Source organism: Mus caroli, chromosome 8 (assembly GCF_900094665.2).
Source record: "Mus caroli chromosome 8, CAROLI_EIJ_v1.1, whole genome shotgun sequence".
Lineage (NCBI taxonomy): Eukaryota > Metazoa > Chordata > Mammalia > Rodentia > Muridae > Mus > Mus caroli.
Window position 1 is genome coordinate 110,674,223 of NC_034577.1, and position 20,827 is coordinate 110,695,049.

At 48.4% G+C, this 20,827-nt stretch overlaps 1 protein-coding gene across 2 annotated transcripts in view; it reads right to left on the minus strand.

Moving 5' to 3' along the window:
* The window catches only part of Mbtps1 (membrane bound transcription factor peptidase, site 1), a 54,024-nt gene that overhangs the window by 3,117 nt on the left and 30,080 nt on the right, over window positions 1-20,827 (minus strand). For both annotated transcript variants that reach the window (XM_021169611.2, XM_021169613.2), the window contains exons 12-21: window positions 18,954-19,098; window positions 14,970-15,158; window positions 13,810-13,982; window positions 11,656-11,771; window positions 10,928-11,084; window positions 10,157-10,281; window positions 9,454-9,531; window positions 7,334-7,474; window positions 4,609-4,740; window positions 2,803-2,929 (exon numbers count right to left, since the gene is read on the minus strand). In XM_021169611.2, the coding sequence (XP_021025270.1) occupies window positions 2,803-2,929; window positions 4,609-4,740; window positions 7,334-7,474; window positions 9,454-9,531; window positions 10,157-10,281; window positions 10,928-11,084; window positions 11,656-11,771; window positions 13,810-13,982; window positions 14,970-15,158; window positions 18,954-19,098 (1,383 nt within the window). The remainder of the gene's footprint in view (window positions 1-2,802; window positions 2,930-4,608; window positions 4,741-7,333; window positions 7,475-9,453; window positions 9,532-10,156; window positions 10,282-10,927; window positions 11,085-11,655; window positions 11,772-13,809; window positions 13,983-14,969; window positions 15,159-18,953; window positions 19,099-20,827) is intronic.

Below are 20,827 nucleotides of genomic sequence, written 5' to 3' on the forward strand. Positions count from 1 at the left end.
AGGGAGGAAGGGAGGAAGGGAGGAAGGGAGGAAGGGCGGGAGGGAGGGAGGGAGGGAGGGAGGAAGGGAGGAAGGGAGGAAGGGAGGAAGGGAGGAAGGGAGGAAGGGAGGAAGGGAGGAAGGGAGGGAGGGAGGGAGGAAGGGAGGAAGGGAGGAAGGAAGGAGGGTGTGTGTCTGCAAATGAACTCCTTCCCTTCCTGCGGTCAGTCCACCTACAAAGGGTTGGTCTGTGTCATCTTTCCTGTAGCTGAGGGAAAGCCATCAGTCCCCACAGCAGTTGTCAGACCTGAGGGCTGGGACATAGACCCCAGCAGCTCCCAGCTGAGCACAGCTTGGCCAACTCTGACACAGCTTCAGCAGCCTGTTCTGCACAACTCAGTGCTGCTGCTCAGGGTTAGTCTGTCTGAAATGTTCATTAACAAAGTCATCGAACCTGGGGCAGCTCAGGCTCCCAAGTATGTGGCTAAGCAGACATTCTAAAGGTACCCTGTGTCCTGGAGCTGGTAGTGGGGACTCACTGCACTTCCTAGCAGGGCACTGTGGTAAAAGCACTCATGTTACCACAGGAATTTTACAGCACTCTGAGAGATGGGGGCTCTGTGTCGATGTTCCCACAGCAGTGACTGCTAAGGATGCTTGAGGCTCAGCCAAGAACTGGGAAAAAGCCTCCCCTCACAGAGATGGGAACTTGCACTTAGTATGTCAACCTGCAGCTGTCTAACATTGGAACAGAATCTCCTAGTGATTCAGAATATCCTAAGTCTCTGAGGACAGAATAATTTCCCTCAAGATGTGACATGTGAGATAAGAGAGCAGTGCAGCGCTGTGGTACGGAGGGAGAGAACTGCTGAGAGCAAGTCAGAATTAAATCCTCAGAGCTGGGCAGGCATTATCAGCACCCTGGAGAGACTTCAAGTGGGAAGGATTATTCGATGTGGCCAGCCAGATAGCACAGGTACTGCCTCTGTTCTCAGCCTTCAGCGCACTGGGGGAAAAGCTGGGTTTCTGGCTCTAGCTAACATGGCTGCTCTTTGAGCAAGAACTGTCGATCATGTCTAGAATATTAAGTCTGATTTGAATGCAAAGATAACAGAAGGTTCTAAATAAATAAGGACTCAAAAATGGAAATACAAGTTGTAAATGATACAGGGTGACTAGACTGGAAAAGCACTCATCAATGGAAGTTTGAGGAAGAGCAAGCAAGGAGTGCACACACGAGCCTAGGCATGCGTTGCTCAGAGGGCGACAGTGCTGTCTTCTTCACTCTTAATCGGTTTAGCAAAAGCTACTTCATGACCTCCGGCTGCTGATCCCACTGGACAGGCTGGCCAGCAGGCTCCAGGCATTCTTCTGTCTCTGCTTCCCAGTGCTGATTACAGGCGCATCCTGTTGCACCCAGCATGCATTCATTCGTTTGTTTGTTTGTTTGAAACCAAACCAAACAACAACAAAATCCCCGTGGGTCCTAGGGATCAAGCTCAGCACATGGCAAGTGCTTTACTAAGCCACCTCTATGGCGCCAACTTTCTTGCTTCCTGTGACAGAATTCTAAGACACGGTCCCTGAGCAGGGCGCTGAGGCCTGAGCTCATGAGGATGAGTAAAGCATACAGGCTCTCACAGCAGCCAGGCTGGCTCCTCACTGTGTGGATGGGGAGCCCACTGCTGGCTACACCACATCTGTCCATCACTGAACCAAGCATAGCGGCAGCTATGAAAGGGGAGGGAGGAGAAGGAGGGAAGAGGAGAGGCAGTGTTCTCTAAAGGAAGCCGGTGTCAGGAGAGGCTGAGAGAGCAGAAGCCACCTGCCCTGTAAGGGGATGTCTGCAGGGCTCTGGGACACCAAGTCTTGTTAACTTTCTCCCATCTTGTCCTGCTTAAATAAGATACCAGGGGCAGGTAGAAGGACAAGTTGGATAAACAGCTTGGCTAGCCTGGCTGCAGAGAAACTGCAGTGGGAATGTACATCTGAGAAACGGAATGGGATAAGGCAAATGTGATGGTTTGTATATGCTTGGCCCAGGGAGTGGCATGATTAGAAGATGTGGCCCTGTTGGAGTAGGTGTGTCACTGTGGGTGTGGGCTTTAAGACCCTCATCCTAGTGGCCTGGAAGTCAGTCTTCTCCTAGCAGCCTACAGATGAAGCTGTAGAACTCTCAGCTTCCCCGGCACCATGCCTGCCTGGATGTTGCCCTGCTCCCACCTTGATGATAATGGACTGAAATCTGAACGTGTGAGCCAGCCATAATTAAATGTTGTCCTTGTAAGACTTGCCATGGTCATGGTGTCTATTCACAGCAGTAAAACCCTAACTAAGACAGCAGATGAACAACATGTCAGGTGAGAAAGCCAAAGCCACACAGGGCACACATGAGTGCAGCACCTGTGCACAAAGGCCACAGTCCACATAACATGCACTTCTGGCTGGACTGTCACAGCAGAAGCCATACCTCTTAGGAGCAGCTTCAGCCCTGGGTGCAGAAGGAGAGCACCACCTGCATTCCATACACAACACCTTGGACAGGAAGCAAAGCTACACAAGGCAGCCTTCAAATCCTGGCCGGCAGCCAGAGCTCAGCTCCTGCTCAAGTGACAGCACTTGGCTGGACACCACCTTTCTTTCCAAGTCACTCTACCGTAGGACACTACCAAAATATGCTTCCAAAGATCAATATAACTGTCAGAAAAGGAGAACTAGACCGCATTATTTAACAATCAAGTCAGCAGAACTGCACTGTCTCCTATAAACAAGGAATGAGTCACGGCCCTGGGGAACAGTGAGGACATCACTGCACACACTTACCTGGGCGCCGTCTCATTCAAAGGCTGTGGCTTGGCCCATGACAAATGTGGACAGGCTGGAAGGGGCCGAGGTTTCGGGTCTCCCAAGTGGGCTTCAAGAACTTTGGAGTACCGATGGAGGTGGTTTCCTGAGGTCGGCAGCAGTAAGAAAAGGACAGTGATCACCGTTGTAGAATACAGAAGAAAAGGTGGCTCTAAGTGACTGTGTGTTTTGGTGACAGTTCAATGCGTTCTGCCATGCTACACCCCACATGCTTCAGGACCACACTCGACAGGGTACCTGGTTTCCGTCCCCACAGCGTACTGTCCTGGAGCCCTGGAGGCACCTGCCTCTGCCTCTGCCTCCCAAGGGCTGGGCTTACAGACGTGCACACCACTGTCCAGCAGTGCTTACATTTCTCTAACCTTGCTATCCACACTAGAGCCTCCACACATGGCTGCTGAGCAAATGGGATGGGTGCCGCAGCCCTGAGAAACTTTTAAACATTAGATTGAAATATGTTATTAAATTTAATTTTATCTTTTCTATTTTCTTTTAAAGGATTACTTTATGTATATGAATACACTGTAGCTGTCTTCAGACACACCAGAAGAGGGCATCAGATCCCATTACAGATGGTTGTGAGCTACCATGTGGTTGCTGGGAATTGAACTCAGGACCTCTGGAAGAGCAAGGCAGTGCTCTAACCGCTGAGCCATCTCTCCAGCCCTTACCTTTTCTACTTTGTGTGGTATGTGTCCATACATGTTCGTGTGTGTGTGTGTGTGTGTGTGTGTGTGTGTGTGTGTGTGTGTGTGTAGGACAGAGATCGATGCTGGAGGTCATCCTCACTCTGAATTATTCTCATGGAATCTGGAACTCACAGCTGACTGGCTGGCTGGCCAGTGTCTTAGCTCACGCAGAGCTGGGGTTACAGCGTGCTCTGCTGCAGCCAGTGTTTATGAGGCTGCTGAGAGGATCTGAAGGAAAGTCCTTACACTTTCCACCTCCCAGCCCTCCTTACATTCATGTAGGCGTTGAGATTCCTTTCTTCAGTTTTGGCTTCCTTTTATTTTGAGATGGGGTCTCACTGTAACAGGCCAGTCTGGCTTCCATGTAGTCTCTTCCCTTGGCCACCACAGTGTTAGAACATAGGAATACAGCAGCACGCTGGCTGCTGCTCTAACACTCTAACTGGCATCTGTGGCCGACATCCTGATTCTGCAGACAGTGCTGCCAGGGAGGGAACATGAGCCCAACCCACCCAGCCCCTCACATGGCCCAAGTGACCCAAGCGAACTGTTTAACCTCTCTTCCTCCTGTTTCTTTATCTGCACACAAAAATTAATACTATCTCTTTTTACAGGATTCCTGAGAGGCATTTGTGAGCTAATCCTTACAATGTACCCAGCCAAGTGCCTGTGCCCAGAGAGTACTAGAAGATACTGTGCCTTAGGGGTGGAATGACTTGGTAGATAAGAGTGCTGCTGTCTTGCAGAGAACAGGAGTTCAGGCCCATGACCTATGTTAGACAGCTTACAACTCCTGCAAGCTCCAGCTCTATGGGGGCTCCAATGCCTTCTTTTGGTCTCTCCAGGCACTTGCATACATGTGTATAGATCCCCATACACAAACATATTTTAAAAGATGCTGGACTCCACGAGAGTACCCCCACAAAGGGCCCACAATCTCTGTGCACCCTGGGAAGAGGAGATGAGCTGTCAGCAACTACTGGAAAGGATTCACAGCCCTCCCTAAAGGGCAGGTCCCTGGGCTGGCAGTACTTAAGTGCCAAGTCTCTGCTGAGGCACCAGGAGAGATACTCACCTTCCATCCTTTCAGGAGGGGCTAAGCCAGCTCCGCTAGGTGGGCGCTGCCGGTTCCCTGAATGGCTGAGGCTGGGAGGGGTCACGCCATAGGATGTGTATTGAAGGAGCGCATCCAGAAGCCAAAAGCAGTCTGCAAAGTTGACAGGCACACTACTTAGGAACTGGTTTTTTTTTTCCTCCCACCTCCGCAACAGGGTTTTTCTGTATAGTCCCGGCTGTCCTGGAACTCACTCTGTAGACCAGGTTGTCCTTGAACTCAGAAATCCCGCCTGCATCTGCCTCCCAAGTGCTGGGATTAAAGGCGTGTGCCACCATACCCAGCAGGAACTGATTTTTAAGAGAACCGTTGTTGTGGGTTGCCTGAAGCTGTTTGTATTCTGATGTTAATTCTGCTTTCTCGAGAGGGGCGGTCCCCTCCCCCATGCCCGACAAGCAGTAGATCATGTACTCAGGTGACAGCATGTGAACCTTTTTGCCCATTTTAACTGGTCAAATAAAGGCTAGAGGCTATAATTGGGCAGTGGAAGGAAAAGGTAGGATGGAAGGAAAAGTTGGGATCGAAGGTCTTTGAGAGTTGGGGCAGGTAGGAGGAGGAGGAGGAGGAAAAAGGATGGAAGAGGAAGTGAAGAGAACTAAATCAGGAGAAACTGCAAGTAGCAAGGGTCTCATAGCTGGGAAAAAAGTTAGTATAGTGATAGACCTGCCCAATCTAGGCTTATAAAATATAATAACTGGATTGTGTAGTTTTTATTATAGGTTTATTGGGGTTGCAAATTCTTGCAACAGACCCCCCCCCAAGGAAAACTGAAGAGGAGGCTCAGAAGTGAGCCCTTAGGTCACTGTGGTGCTGACACCCCACCAGGCTCTCCTACTTCTGAGAAGAATGTTTTCTCCACAGGCAGGGCTCTAGCCCACCCAGGACAGTCTGTTCCAGCACCTGGTGACTCTATGTCCCAGGGCCCTGGGCAGCTCAGCACCAATGTGACTGGATTAGACCAGTTCTAGACAGCTCATAGGCAAAGACAGAATGATGTTCATTTAGGGATGGCAAAACCAGGTGATACCCACTGAAAAAAGAAAGGCCTCCACACAAGCAGCGCCAAGGACATGAGCTGCCACCAATGACCCGAAGCTATCAAGGAACAGGAAATAGGTCTGAACTATGAGGGACGAGGGAGTCAGTGGTCCTCACCAGGACGGTCAGCTCTTCTCTGCATGTCAGAGTCCAGGTCTGAGAATACAAGCAGCTGTCACTCAGAGATACCCAAAGCTTCTGTCCCACGGAAGCTGCAGATGCTCTAGTCCCAGACCTGCTCTCTGTCTGTCTATTTCCCCCCCCCCCCCCCCCCCCCCCCCCCCCCCCCCGTTTACCCAGCCCAATCCCATTAGCACCTATCTGGAGGACAGCAGCCCGGGAGAGGGAAGGCTGTTAAGTACTCTGCTCAGGAAAAGCATGCACTCTGGCCAAGGGCCAAGAGCCCCAAGGACCCAAATCGCTGCCCTCTGAAATGTACGGGCCTGCACAGTCCCTTTAGACACTTAAAACTTTAATAAACACTCTTACCAGGAGAGCTCAGATCTTAAAGAGAATTTCTGTGGAAATAAAACATTAATCTCCTATCTGCTGTGACTCTAAACCTTACTTTTTAAAACCAATCACAGTCTCAGGGTTTATGTAAGCTACTGAAATTCTGTCAACCTCAACTTGAAATCGGGGAAAGGAACAACATACAGCACATGTCCACACCGGTGACCCCGTCCCCAGCACTCTGCAGGGTGCACACCGGTGACCCCGTCCCCAGCACTCTGCAGGGTCCACACCGGTGACCCCTATCCCCAGCACTTTGCAGTGTCCAAGACAGAGACCTGCAGCATTTCCACTGTCCCCTCCCTGAAGTAAGAAAATGGCAGTCCGGACGCAAGCACATGAGCTGCACACCCGGAGAGCACAAGAGGCAGCTGCAGGGGGGCGCAGCAGAGAACTCCTCTGACCTCTCTAAGCTCTATCTTTGAGACAATGACAGAGGCCCCTCACTGACAAAAGCTGTTAGCAGCCAGCTTAGGGGAGAGCGCTATGAGGGCCTCTAAGACCTATGGCTTGAAGAGGGCAGGCCAGAGAAGACACACACACGTCACACAACCTAGCAGGAAGTCTGAGGAAGAAAGGCAGGAGCTGGGCCAATTGGCCTCAAGGAATTTGCTTTTTTTAAAGATTATTATTTTATTTATATGAGTACACTGTAGCTGTCTTCAGACACACCAGAAGAGGGCGTCAGATCTCATTATGGATGGTTGTGAGCCACCATGTGGTTGCTGGGAATTGAACACAGGATCACTGAAAGAGCAGTCAGTGCTCTTAACCACTGAGACATCTCTCCAGCCCAGGACTTTGTACTAAACAAGTGACAGTGACTCATGCCTGTCACTGTCTGTTGGGAAAACAGAGATGGGATTCTAAGGTCTGTAGAGGTTTGTGTGTTCTGAGTGTTAACCTTCAGGTATATGCAGAAATAGTCCAGTAATCACAGTACCTGTTTATTCTCCAGCTTCTGGCCAGTATCATTCCAGGGACAAAGGAAAGAGGGCTGTGTACACAAATCTTCAAGCCCATGAATGTCTTATTCTGGCCATGATGGGGATTGAACTCAGGGCCTCGCATGTCTGAGGCAAAGTGCTGTGCCACTGAGCTACAGCCGCAGCCCTCCTATGTGTTCTTTTCTTACCCTTCTGTCTGTGACTGTCATCCAAGCAGTTGGAGTCTCCATACAGCACGATCCGGCCTCCACCTTCAGATGGAATCTGATAAAGCCCCAAAATGGGAACATTTTCCACAACTGCTGTCTCTTGTTTTAAGACCTCCAATCCTGCAGTAAACAATAAGAAGAGCAGTGAGTTCTCATGAGGAAATGACTGATTTTCTAGTTGCCACTTAACTGGAAACTGACCTGCCTAAGACTAGCAAAGGACAACAGTCAATCAGAGCTGTACAAATCCTTACAACAGGGAAGCAGTGTTTCCAGCATTACTAGTTTCCATTTAAACAAAACCCAACTCTCACAAAACTGTGAGTAGGACGAGTGTAGTTACCTTGTAAAATGTGTGCCCATCCACATGCCATTTAGACATAAGATGTAAGCACAAGCATTAGCAATAGAACCTCTGAAGAGCCAAACAGACACACACCTTGAAATGCTCAAGGAATTGAGATGGAAAAAGGTGTCAGTGCCCTGGGCAGTGCGAACAGCAGAGTCACAGTGTTTAACCTAAGCGTGCCTTAGCACTAGGTGCCATACAGCCTGAGAATCCAGGAGTGTGCCTGCACATCAGCTCCGAAATGCCTATCCTCTATGTGGAACGGGGGAGTTTACATGGCAGTAGTCCCACAGCTAGACAAGAGTTTTGATACTTTGTTATCTTTACTCTATGTCTTGTTCTGTTTGGTGATACCGGGGCTTGAACCTAGGACTAGCTAAGCACACTGCCACCAAACTGCAGCCCCACCCCTGTCCTGCCTGTCACTCACACAGGCAGGCATCAAGCTTGTGTTCTCTTGTCCCAGCTGTCTGGAGAGTTAGCATGACAAGCCTCGCTGAGCTTTGAAAGTGAGGTCTTTTCTGCTCTGGCGTAACAAGCTCCACAGAGTCCCACCTCACATCTAAAGACTATCCAAGTTTACGTCAAGCAGTCCACGTTTGGATGGCACGACACACAAGATAAAGTATGCATTATTAACTCGGCTTTTGCTACCCCCTTCTCCAAATTACTGAACTGCAGGAGGCAACAAGCAAGCTAGGAGGCCATGGCTCTTAGCCCTGGAAGTGGCAAGCCTGAGATAACAGCATTTAGAAAGGACTAATTTACAGTGAGGGGGGCCAGGGGCTGAGAAGATAAAATTGCCATATGCTTAAAGAGGCCTCACACAGTTACAGTGAGAAATCTACTGACACATTTTTCAATTGGTAAAAGTGTCTCTCAGTTACAGAAAAATAACCATCTTGATTGATGGTGGTATGGCTGGTCGCTCTGAAGCCAGGCCATTGGTTTTCAGGAGGAAATGGTCCCACTAGCACATGGTCACCACAGGCTATCATGTCAGTCTCTTAGAACTTAGCAGAGATGAGACATGGCTTACAGCTCAGAATCCCAGCTCTGGAGTGACAGTCACAGGAAGAGCTTCCTGTGGTCCAGTCCCACTGCCCTGCACATAACTTTAAAAACCAGAGGCTGTCTAGTTTGTTCCCGCTTCTCCCAACTCAGCAGGTCTGGGGACTAAGTGGACTGTTTATGGTGAGTTCACCTTCTCAGCCTATACTGGGGCCTGGCCCTGGCTTGAGGGCTGTTTGCTGTGGGTAAACAGACAATCAGAAATGCCTCTTGAAAGGGAAGATGGTGTCTTAATCTTTGAATTTTCATCAGGCTAAGAACTCTCAAAATCATTGAGACTACGCCCCAGCAGCACGCCTATCACAGAAGAACCCTTTGACTGTGACTAAGACCATTCTGAGCCCCATCCTGGAGACCTCCCCTCTTTGGGTAGACTATACACTTATATTCAAATTTTCAGCAAGAGTTAATCTTGCTCATTTGGGATTCCCCCAGAATCCATGTCACAGTCAGTACTATACAAATAATACTGCAGTGAGTTTTATCAGGAACCAGAGAGGATGCAAGGGAAGGCCCATACTGCTAATGGCACTCCTAATGCCCAACAAAACACACACTGGGGACACAGCAGACACTGCTAAAGCCACACTTAGGAGTAAGTACAGCAGGCAGGGCACACGGGAAGCTGGAGAGGGAGGGGAAGGCACGGGGCCTGTGAGCAGCAGCACCCTTCCTTCACCTTGGTCCTTGAAAGTCTGTGTGATCACGACACCGTCTTCTGGAAACTTGGCGATGCTGCACCCCGACGCATAGTACACTGGAAGACAGTCGCTCAGCATTAAGGGGGTGGAGATGCCCAACACCTGCCTCACTGACCCAAAATGCATCTCACACAGGGTCTACACCACTCACTCACATTTGGACAGTCTTTCACCTGTTACATATCAACTACAAGTAATCATTTTAAACTTCAAGGGAAAAGTGCTGCTGGCAGCATGTGGTTTCTGAAGAAACATTTTAAAGTACATAAATAAACTTTTTTTGTTTGTTGAATAGAGTTTCATTATATATCCCAGAGTGGCGTCAAACACCTGTCAGGCTTTGGCTCCCGAGTGCTAGGATTATATGGTCAGTTTATGTTGTGCTAAGGATGGAACTCAGGGCTCTGTGCATGCTAAGTAAATACTTTATCAACTGAGTCACATGCCCAGCTCATTTTTCTACAGTGATGCGAACTGAAGCTAAGTTCTTGCACATGCAAGATAAGTAACCACGGAGGTACAGCCCCAGTCCCAAGTGTGCTATTTCAAAACACTGTAGGTCTTTCTACACTACAGCTAACTTATGAATTCCATCTCTCTGAAATCTAGACTTAAGCATGGAGCCCACATCCTCATTCTCTTGCCAATTGTATGCCTCTACACACAGACATAAAACCTTACTGTCATGGTTTGCCAGGACAAACTCCCCTTCATATAGGCCGTCACTGAACCCCATGTTCCACACAGACAGCAGCTCATTCAGAGCTGGGATGTTCGCTCCTCCGGTGTCTGGCATCCACCACTGCCTATAAAAGTGGCAGAAGGCACAGAGAAGGCAAGAATTAAAATCCTCACATACTCTTCCTCTCTCCTTGACAAAATCCAGTCCACACATACATATAAAAGTGTCAACTTAAACAAGCTGTTTGGTTTGAGAAATATGTAAGCTTACTACTCCAGCCAACTGTCTGCCTCTACACACAGACACACTGAAGCTTTTTTTTAAAATGAAAACTGGCATTTCACTGGCATGCAGTCCAGACAGGCCTAGTCTGGATCTAGGCGGACCAGTGAAGCAGAAGTGAGAAAGGAGGCTAAATACGCTAAAGGAAATCCACAACATAAGACGACATTTACAGCGGCACTCCAGCACCCAGCGCCACAGGTCTCTGAGTGTCAGGTCTTAGGTGCACGTGAACTTTCTTATGTTCGGTATGAAGGACACAGGACTGAACAGCATGTGACAGAGAGTGAAGAACAGGTGTCTGTGCTCAGGAAGGGAGGACAGTGACCCCTTAGTGAGCACTGAGTCTAGAAACCTGTCTCTCTACCAGGAGCTTCTTGTACAGAGAAAAGAGCTTTCTCCACTATCTAGAAAGACAAACCCAAGCTAGGACAGTCACACACTAGCCTGCTGGGGAGCTGTGACACCATACTGCTCTGCAAGCGTACCTCGTGTTTTCATCGTAAAACTTCACTTTTCTCATGACAGAAGTGTTGTACCAGTCACTGAAGACGACAAGGGAAAGGCCGTTGTCCACGTCCCTCCTCAGCTTGGCAATCTCCTCAGGGAAGTATTCTTCCTCACTGTCCACCAGCAGCAAAGTGCCTGCGGGAGGCAATGCCACGATCTGAGAACTGTCACTTCTGAGGGCAGGAAACAATTCCACAGTGCCAACTCTCACCGGTGTCCTGCCAGCCTGCACCACTACAGAAGGAGGTAAGCAAGCCACAAGGACCAGCTAACTGTGTTCTTTGGCTTTTATATTTGCTCAATATAATATTTTGCATTTACTTTGGAAAAAAGTAATATATATATATATATATATATATATATATATATAGTATTTTTTAAAAACAAAAAAAACCCAAAACAACAACAACAACAACAACAAAAAAATGGTTGGGCCAGCAAGATAGCTGGGCATATAGTTCCTTCTACCAAACCTGATTTCACTCAGGATCCATAAACTCGCACGCACACACACACCCCACACACAATCTCTGCCCACAATCAGCTCTGTAGTCAGCTGAGCATGCCGACCACTAGTGAGTATGAACACCATGGGAGCCTTGCTCTGCACCTCCGCTTTGACACGGGGACTCCACGCTGCCGTTACAGGCCTATCAGTGGTCATCACAAGAACACTCAAGACCTGGCCAGCAGGGCTGCTGCTCACCATACTGCGTGGCGTCAAAGCATGTGAATGGGGCGCCGAGCACCTCCACGAAGTAGCCCATGCTGCGCAGATGCTGGTACATGTCTCTGAAGTTGGTGTGGACGTGGTCGCCATTCCTGAAAAGCAACAAGCACACAGTTCAGACGACCACTCTCTGCAGGAAAGGACGGGGCACAGGGCTGATCCTCTCCAGGGCTGCATCGCCTGTGTTAGACAAGCTAAAGCAGCGATGAGAGAGAACTGTGTGCACGGCACGAGCCACGGCAACATGATGCAGGGACAAGGCTCACAGAGTCCTGAGCAGCACTTCAGAGGCACCCAGTAACTTAACAGGAGCCACCTGCATGTGACAAGCACTATGGGGCTGCAGAGATGACTGACACACACGATTGCCCGTCGCCCTGTCTTGCTTTCTTTCCGAAACATGTTCACTCTTCCTCTGCACAGCCAGGTCAACTGTCTAAGCGCCTGGCAAAAAAACTTAGAGCCCATCTCCTTGCAACGCCCACCTGACAGGCTCCTGTGCAGGGTCATGGCCTTGCCTGCTGTCAGTTTCCCCTATTTCCACACCACCTGCCTTTCAGGAAAAACTTAACTCTAAAAGGAAATCTGGGGCTAAAGAGAGAGCTCAGTGCTTAAATCAGCTGCTGTTCCTACAGAGGACCCAGCACCCATGTGGCAGTGCACAACCATTTCCAGAAGAGCCAATGCCCTTTTCTGGTCTCCATGGGCACCAAGAATACAAGTGACATTCACGCAGATAAAACATCTATACACATAAAATTTTCAAAATTAAAAATAAAGCAGGCAAATCTGACCCTGAATCAGGATTCTGATTCCTAGAATCCTGGTCAAGCTAGAGTGGAGGCACATGCCTTTAACCCCAGCAATGAGGAGGCAACATTCAAGGCCAGTCTGGTTTAAAGATTGAGTTCTAGGCCAGCCAGGGCTACACAGAAAAACCCTATCTGAAAAACTTAAAAATATCACAGGAGGAACAACAATATGAACTAATCAGTACCCCCAGAGCTCCCTGGAACTAAACCACCAATCAAAGAAAACACATGGTAGGACTTAAGACTCCAGCTGCATATATGGCAGAGGATGGCCTAGTCAATGGGAGGAGAGGCCCTTGGTCCTGTGAAGGCTCGATGCCCCAGTGTAGGGGAATGCCAGGACCAGGAAGCGGAAGTGGGTAGGTTGGGGAGCAGGGGGAGGGGGGAAGGGGATAGGGGGTTTTCAGAAGGGAAACTAGGAAAGGTGATAATATTTGAAATGTAAATAAAGAAAATATCTAATAAAAAATAAAAATCTAAAAAAAAATTAAATAACAAACCAAAAATAAAACAAAATCCCAAGCCGGGTGTGGTGGCGCACGCCTTTAATCCCAGCACTCCCAGCACTCTGGAGGCAGAGGCAGGTGGATTTCTGAGTTCAAGGCCAGCCTGGTCTACAGAGGGAGTTCCAGGACAGCCAGGGCTAAACAGAGAAACCCTGTCTCGAAAAACCAAAAAAAAAAAAAAAATAAATAAAACAAAAAAATAAAACAAAATCCCAGTCACACGGTCTGATCCCTTTCCTCCTCACCCTTCCACCTCGGAGCCTAAACACCACTTCAACACGGAGCCTAAGCCCCACTCTGCACTAAGAGAAACCAGCCTGCCTTTGAGGCCAAGACAAAGGCCGCCTAGCTGTCCTGCAGGAGTAGCAAGCAGGACAGGGCCTGAGGCAGTCATGGCAGTCACACAGAGCTGGCGCGAAAGGCAGGGGAGGGACAGTCTGAAGCAAGCTGTGAGGAGTGACTTTCAGAAGATCATGTGGCCAACATACAGCGGATGGAATACAGGGAAACAACAACAACAGAACCAGGACCTGTCAAGAGGAGAGACATGTCACCCAGGCCTAAGACAGCCAAAGGAAGGCCATACATGGGAGGCTGGAGACAGAGCTGGAGGATGGACAGTGGGACTGACCAGACTTGCCACCGACTCAGTGGCAGACAGGAAACAAAAGACAACAGAGGATAAGGTCAGAGATTCTGTTGCACAGATGCATGCTCAGAAGTTAGTGTCATCACAACACAGGCTCCCAACAGTGCCAGGAAAATGCACACACAGCCCTAGAAGACAGTGTGCAGGCAAAGCTGCTGCTCACCAGTCTAGAGGGTCATTCTTCATCCGCAAGTTGTCCCTGGGGAAGTAGCCAGGTGGGTAGCGGAGGTTGTGGTACTGGTCCCAGAGGACTCTCTTGCTCCGAGGAGGGGTGGGAATGATCTTCACCTTGATGGGCAGCTTCACGGTGGAAGTGTGCTCCACACCACTGTATAACTGCAAAAGGAGACAGAGAAAACACAAACTTGAAATGTACCTTGCGAGTATCTGAAAAAGTCTTAGTTCAGGTTTTAAAATACCTTTTTCTTTTGCTCTTTCCTTCGTTTCTGAGATAAGATATCAAACTCAGGGTGTGGATTCCAGATGCTTGGATGACCCACACAGTACCATACCACTGTTAAACTGTTTCTATCTACCAGTTTAAGTCACATAGTTTAAATGTAATAATGTGTGGCAATAACATACATTCATGTGCTGCAATTAATTCTGTTCAAACTCGAGAAGAGTTGAAGACTTAAAATTCAAGCATTTTATTCCTAAAAGCCACTAGAGCACACAAAGCCAACCTCATATGTCCTACCTGGAGACCAATTTCAGATGCATTAATTCTGAGCTAGAAATTAAGCCCAAGGAAGTCCTGCCTGCTATGACGCAGCAGCAGAGCATAAGCACAGAGTGGGTCTAACTGCAGAGCATAAGCACAGAGCGGGGTCTAACCTCCCCAGAGCATAAGCACAGAGCAGGGTCTAACCTCCCCAGAGCGTAAGCACAGAGCGGGGTCTAACCTCCCCAGAGCATAAGCACAGAGCGGGGTCTAACCTCCCCAGAGTGTAAGCACAGAGCGGGGTCTAACTTCCCCAGAGTGTAAGCACAGAGCGGGGTCTAACCTCCCCAGAGCATAAGCACAGAGCGGGGTCTAACCTCCACAGAGTGTAAGCACAGAGCGGGGTCTAACCTCCCCAGAGTGTAAGTACAGAGCAGGGTCTAACCTCCACAGAGTGTAAGTACAGAGCGGGGTTTAACTGCAGCTGCTCTGAGGGCAATTCTGCTCCACTGCTCATGGCCATGAGGCTAATTCAGTCAACCTGAGTGATTCATTAAATGGAAACCCCCAGCTCTGAGTCTGTTTCCCACTTCTGCTCTCCTGTCAGGAGCTGGTAAAGGGTAAAGAAAAACAAGCCACAGTGTCCTGGTGACCCTTACCTCTGTCTCTGCTGGGGACGCCACTGTGATCATGATGTGGCCCTGAGCAATGCCTTCCCAGGAAGCTGCCTTCTTGGTCACAGAAATGGAGATGGCAAGGTAACCTGACCAGGGCCACAACACTGAGGAGTAGGAGAAGGCCACTTCAATGTTGTCTCCATTCTGTGGTAAATAGGGTCGCCACTCAGGCTGCAGGGAAAAGAAGTCAGGTCAATAGTGAAGTGAGGTGTGTGGAACAAAAGAGTGACCCTAAGGGAGCTACCCTGGCTGTGCAGATGGAGTCTTGGACTAAGAGAGGACGTGAGCTGTGTGTGTTCTGCAAGGTTATAAAGCTGCCATTCCATAAGAAAACAGGGTGCATTTAATTTGTCAAGAGTTCTCCTGTGTCAGATGAAGAGAACTGACACAAGTGACCCCTTTAGACCTATCCTCAGTGTCACTGAAGTGTCACTGATGCCAGCTGTCACCAACCAAATCCTACAACTACTGAAGGGCACCCGGAGGAAGGTCTGTGACTGCCCTGCTGTGTGCTATGCACACCCCACCATGGGCCAGAGGGGAGAGGAAAAGGAGGCAGGAAGAGAGCTTCAGAAACCGTACAGACCTAAGTCACTGACTCCCTCACAAGCCACAGAGCCACAGAGCCAGGACAACCGCCCAAGAGACTAGGAAGAGTTTTGGGGGAAAAAGACCATGCAGGGTACAACACCACACACCCCAGCGTTAATGACTACTCTTGGGCCACTGGTTAGCAACTGAGGAAAAAATACCATCAATCTCTTCTGCAACAAACTTTAACAGATGAACAAACTCAATATTTAATCACTGAGTTAGTGGAGTATTAATATAAATATTTAAAAAGTACAGAATTAGTCTAAATATAAAACTGACTTTATTATACCTCTGTAAGGGGGAGTTGTAGTTTTCTAAAAAACAAAAGAAAAAAAAAAATCACACAAGAAAAAAATGCAGGGGGCTGGAGAGATGGCTCAGCAGCTAAGAGCACTGCCTGCTCTTCCAGAGGTCTTGAGTTCAATTTCCAGCAACCACTTGGTGGCTCACAACCATCTGTAACGGGATCTGATGCCCTCTTCTGGTGTGTCTGAAGACAGCAACAGTGTATTCATATACATAAAGTAAATAAATAATTCTAAAAAAAGAAAGAAAAAGAAAGAAAGAAAGAAAGAAAGAAAGAAAGAAAGAAAGAAAGAAGAAAAAAATGCAACAATATCAAAATAGAAAACATTTGGGTTGGTGAGATGGTTCAGCAGGTAAGAGCATTAACTGCTCTTACGGAGGTCCTGAGTTCAAATCCCAGCAACTACACATGGTGGCTCACAACCACTCGTCATGAGACCTGACGCCCTTTTCTGGTGTGTCTGAAGACAGCTACAGTGTACTTATAATAATAAATAAATCTTAGAAAAAAAAAAAGAAAACATTTACACAAGTGAGGATTAATAAAACCACCACAGAAAGTCATATCAAGAATAAGAAAACAGCCGGGCGTGGTGGCGCACGCCTTTAATCCCAGCACTCGGGAGGCAGAGGCAGGCGGATTTCTGAGTTCGAGGCCAGCCTGGTCTACAAAGTGAGTTCCAGGACAGCCAGAGCTATACAGAGAAACCCTGTCTCGAAAAAAACCAAAAAAAAAAAAAAAAAAAAAAAAAAGAATAAGAAAACAATGGCCTGGGGGTGGAGTGGTGAGGGGAACTCTAAAAAACAAAACAAGAACCACCAAGAGTTATCTTTTCTAAAACATAGAGAGAGACACTGTCAGAGCAGCAGAGGAAACTTTAATTCCAGTAAAAAGTTGACAAGGAGACAAAAGGGTAACCGGCACTGAGAGAAATAATCAGTAAACACGGAGGTGCCCACCCCAGAGATGCTTTATACAAACTTCACTAACCAGGTCATCTACCTCTAAAAGGCACAGACACACACACACACACACATATACACACACTAAAAAAGTGACACTATCCACACATCAGAGTATCACTAGCCATAAAAAGGAGCAAAACACAGAATGACACACAAGGAACCTTGAGAACATTTTCAGTGAGAAAAGCCAGGCCCAGCAGGACTGTCTCGAGCAGGCAGATCCAGAGATGGAAAGCTGACTGAGCAAGGTGTAATCCCAGCATTTGGGAAGCAGGGGCAAGGGGATCTCTGTGAGCTGGAGGCCATCCTGGCCTCTACAGCAGTTCTAGGGCTGCCAGGACTATGAATGAAGAGATCCTGTCTCCAATACAAAGAAAAAAAAAAAGGGAAAGGAAGGGGAGGGGAGACGAGGGGGAAAGAAAGGAAAGGAAAGCAGACTGGGGGCCAAGGGATGGGGAGGGGAGGAGGGACAGAGCACATGCTGATGGACACATTATCTTCAGGGGTGACAGAAATGGTCTTGAATGCAGTCGACACTGGCACAGCCGTGTGAATACATTAACAACACACTCAAATTTAAAAGACCCTCATGAAATACAAAAATGAGAAAGGCATGTCCCCCAGGACAGGCATGGTGCAGACATCTCCATAAACCCCAGGAACAGCAGTCCTGGAGAGAAGTTAGTGTACACACCAATAACTGCAGTAACCCCCACCCTGACTCAGGCAGGATTCCCATCTAGGGAGGACACGCTGACGACGCTGACGCTAACGCTGAGGAAATACCTCAGAAGAAAAGAAAACTCTGTAACCAGAATCTGTGTAGGCAAAGCCACCTAAGTGCTCACGTGAAGGCACACAGTGAGCCAAGGCAAACCCAACACCCATCGTGCGGAGACACTAAAGCACACTGCTGTTTCAGATGCCTACAGTGGACAGACTGAAATACAGTTTTGTTCACCATACAATGACAACAAACGACAAGTAGTTGCAATAAGGTCTGGTAAAGAGCCAGGCAGTGGTGGCACACGCCTTTAATCCTAGCACTTGGGACACAGAGACAGGTGGATTTCTGAGTTCAAGGCCAACCGGTCTATAGAGTGAGTTCCAGGACAGCCACAACTACACAGAAAAACTCTTGTCTTGAAAAACCCAAAACCAAAAAACAACAACAAAAAGTCTGGTAAAGAATATGTTTAAGAGCCGGGCGTGGTGGCGCACGCCTTTAATCCCAGCACTTGGAAGGCAGAGGCAGGTGGATTTCTGAGTTCGAGGCCAGCCTGGTCTACAAGTGAGTTCCAGGACAGCCAAGGCTACACAGAGAAAAACAAAAAAACAAACAAACAAAAAGGAATATGTTTAAGAGCTGGAGAGATGGCTCAGTGGTTAAGAGCACTGACTGCTCTTCCACAGGTCCCAAGTTAAATTCTCAGCAACCACATGGTGGCTCACAACCATCTGTAATGGGATCCAATGTCCTCTTCTGGTGTGTCTGAGGATATCAACAGTACACTGACATATGTAAAGTAAATAAATCTTTTTAAAAAATGTTTTAAAGTACCTGGTTCTGGAGGTGAGGTTAGAAAACCATAAAAGTAAAATTCAAAACAAGAACCAGGCCTTCTATAAGGCCTACAAGTGCTCAGGAAGGAAGAAAGTCATTTTCATCAGTCAGTAGCTGTGAAAACAAAAAGGTGCTCTGCTGTTAGGAGCCAAAGCCAGACAATGAACTGAGGCCTTGGCTTTTCTATAGAGTAGCAGGTCTGACTTTCTGTACAGCATCTGCCTACCACCATCTGAAGCTTGAGCAGCTGAAAGGAGCCCAGCACCCCCCCGACAGTTTCTCTGCACAGCGCTGGATGACCTGGAACTCACTCACAGACTAGGCAGGCTGTCCCTGAACTCAGAGATCTGCCTGTCCCTGTTTCCTGAGACGAAAGGAACACACCCACCAAGCCCTTCTCTCTTAACTTCAGAGATCTGCCTGTCCCTGTTTCCTGAGACGAAAGGAACACACCCACCAAGCCCTTCTCTCTTAACTTCAGGAGGGGTAGTAACTAAGGTACAAAGTCTGGGCCATGTCACACAGAGAAGGTTCACCTTATCCACAATTCTTCCTGTGACTCCCATGCCATTGAGGATGGTGACATTAACGATTGTTGGCATTCCTCCGTAGTAGATAGGCTGTGAGCAGTAGGGCCACATGTAGGGACACTCAGTCAGGTCGATGTAGCTAGGACTCAGGCTGAAACAAGAAGAGTGTTACTGTAGACCACATCAGAGAGTGCCGGGCACAGGTAGCACAGTGAGGCTGCACACTAAAGGCCTGCTTGTAGGGTGTGCTGGCTGGCACTGAGGGTGTGCCCACTGTGCTGCTCCTGACTGCTACAGTGAACAGCAGAGATGTGCAGGAAGCACCTCCACCTCCTGCAGTTGGGCTCTGTCAGCTCTATGGCAGCAGACTATGGACTCAAGTTTTAGGAGGCTTTCGTGGCAGGCACACCCATTTACCAATGCAGTCTGCAGTCAAGGGGACAGCTCTGTGAAACCCTGCTCAGGGGCGGACAGGAGGGGACAGCACAGGAACTCTGAGTCTAGATTCCCCCAGACTTCCTGCACATCAGCTGCCCTCCTCCCTTACAGCAGGGATTCTTGCTCTGGTGCACCAGGCACACTCAGCTGAGACCCATGAAACATTCCCACAGAATGCTGAGCCTGGAGAGGCTGGGGCCTGGCCGAGATGTGCACAAGTGCTGACAAAATGATCCTGCATGTTCTTTCATCTGTTGTGTCTGAACTGCATCTGTGCCAGGTTAACAGCATTCCTAGCCAACCCTGGGGTCAGCTATCTATGTGCAGGAAGTGTATGCAGCCGCAGACAGTGGGCAGGGCTGTTCCTTACTTCATCTCACTATGGTGCACTCACCGTAACCATAGCTGGGCAAACTGAATTACTACATAAAAGTCTTAACAGTATCTTTGTGTACATATTTTCATGTGCAAGTGCACATGTGTGTATGCACATGAAGGTCAGAGGTTGTTCCTCAGAATGAATGTTCAACTTGTTTTGTGGGGTAGGGTGTCTCACCATAATCTGAGCCTTATAGATTCAGTTAAGACTGGTTGGCAGCTAACTCCAGAGAGCGGGCTACTACACGCAGCTATTTATATGTACTCTGGGGAGAGAACGCATGGCCTCATGCTTGCTCAGCAATTACTTTACAGACTGGGCTACATCCTCAGCTGAGCACCGAGAGCTCAGAGACACACACGTCAAATGAAGCACACATAACACAAGCAGCCTATTGAGCCTGGACCAGAAGGGCCTGCGTGGGAGCACGGGTAACCTAACTGCAGCTTGCCCTGGTGCCATCAACATGCCAACATCAGGGAAGGCTGAGAGGAAAACTTCTGGGTTCTCAATACTATGTGTGAAACTTGGATGTAAATCTAAAGTCATCTTAAAACAGAAGGTAAAAACCGGCCTCAGACCAACCACGAGAAAATGGCAGATAAACCTCCATGAAGACAACTGTCTCTTTACTCCAAGTATCGAAGCATAAATAACAAAACAGGCAAACTGTCAGGGGCAGTGACCAGAGACCAGGGGTAAGAAATCACAACATAGGGTCTGGAGCCCCACCAGGTAAAAGACACCAGGGGATTGCATACGGTCTGAGTGGCCACAGAGGCCCTATCTACAAAGCCAGTGTTACACGTGACTTCCAATGCTCTCAGGTCAGCTAAGCTGTTGCCCTCCCTCCCTGGGGAAGCCGAGCAAACTGTATATGACAACTCTATCTTTGCAAACTTTCTGCAAACTTAAGATTGTTTCAAAAGTGTTAAAGAAATGCAAACCCTTCTTTTTTTTTGGTTTTTTGAGACAGGGTTTCTCTGTGTAGCCCTGGCTGTCCTGGAACTCACTTTGAAGACCAGGCTGGCCTCGAACTCAGAAATCCACCTGCCTCTGCCTC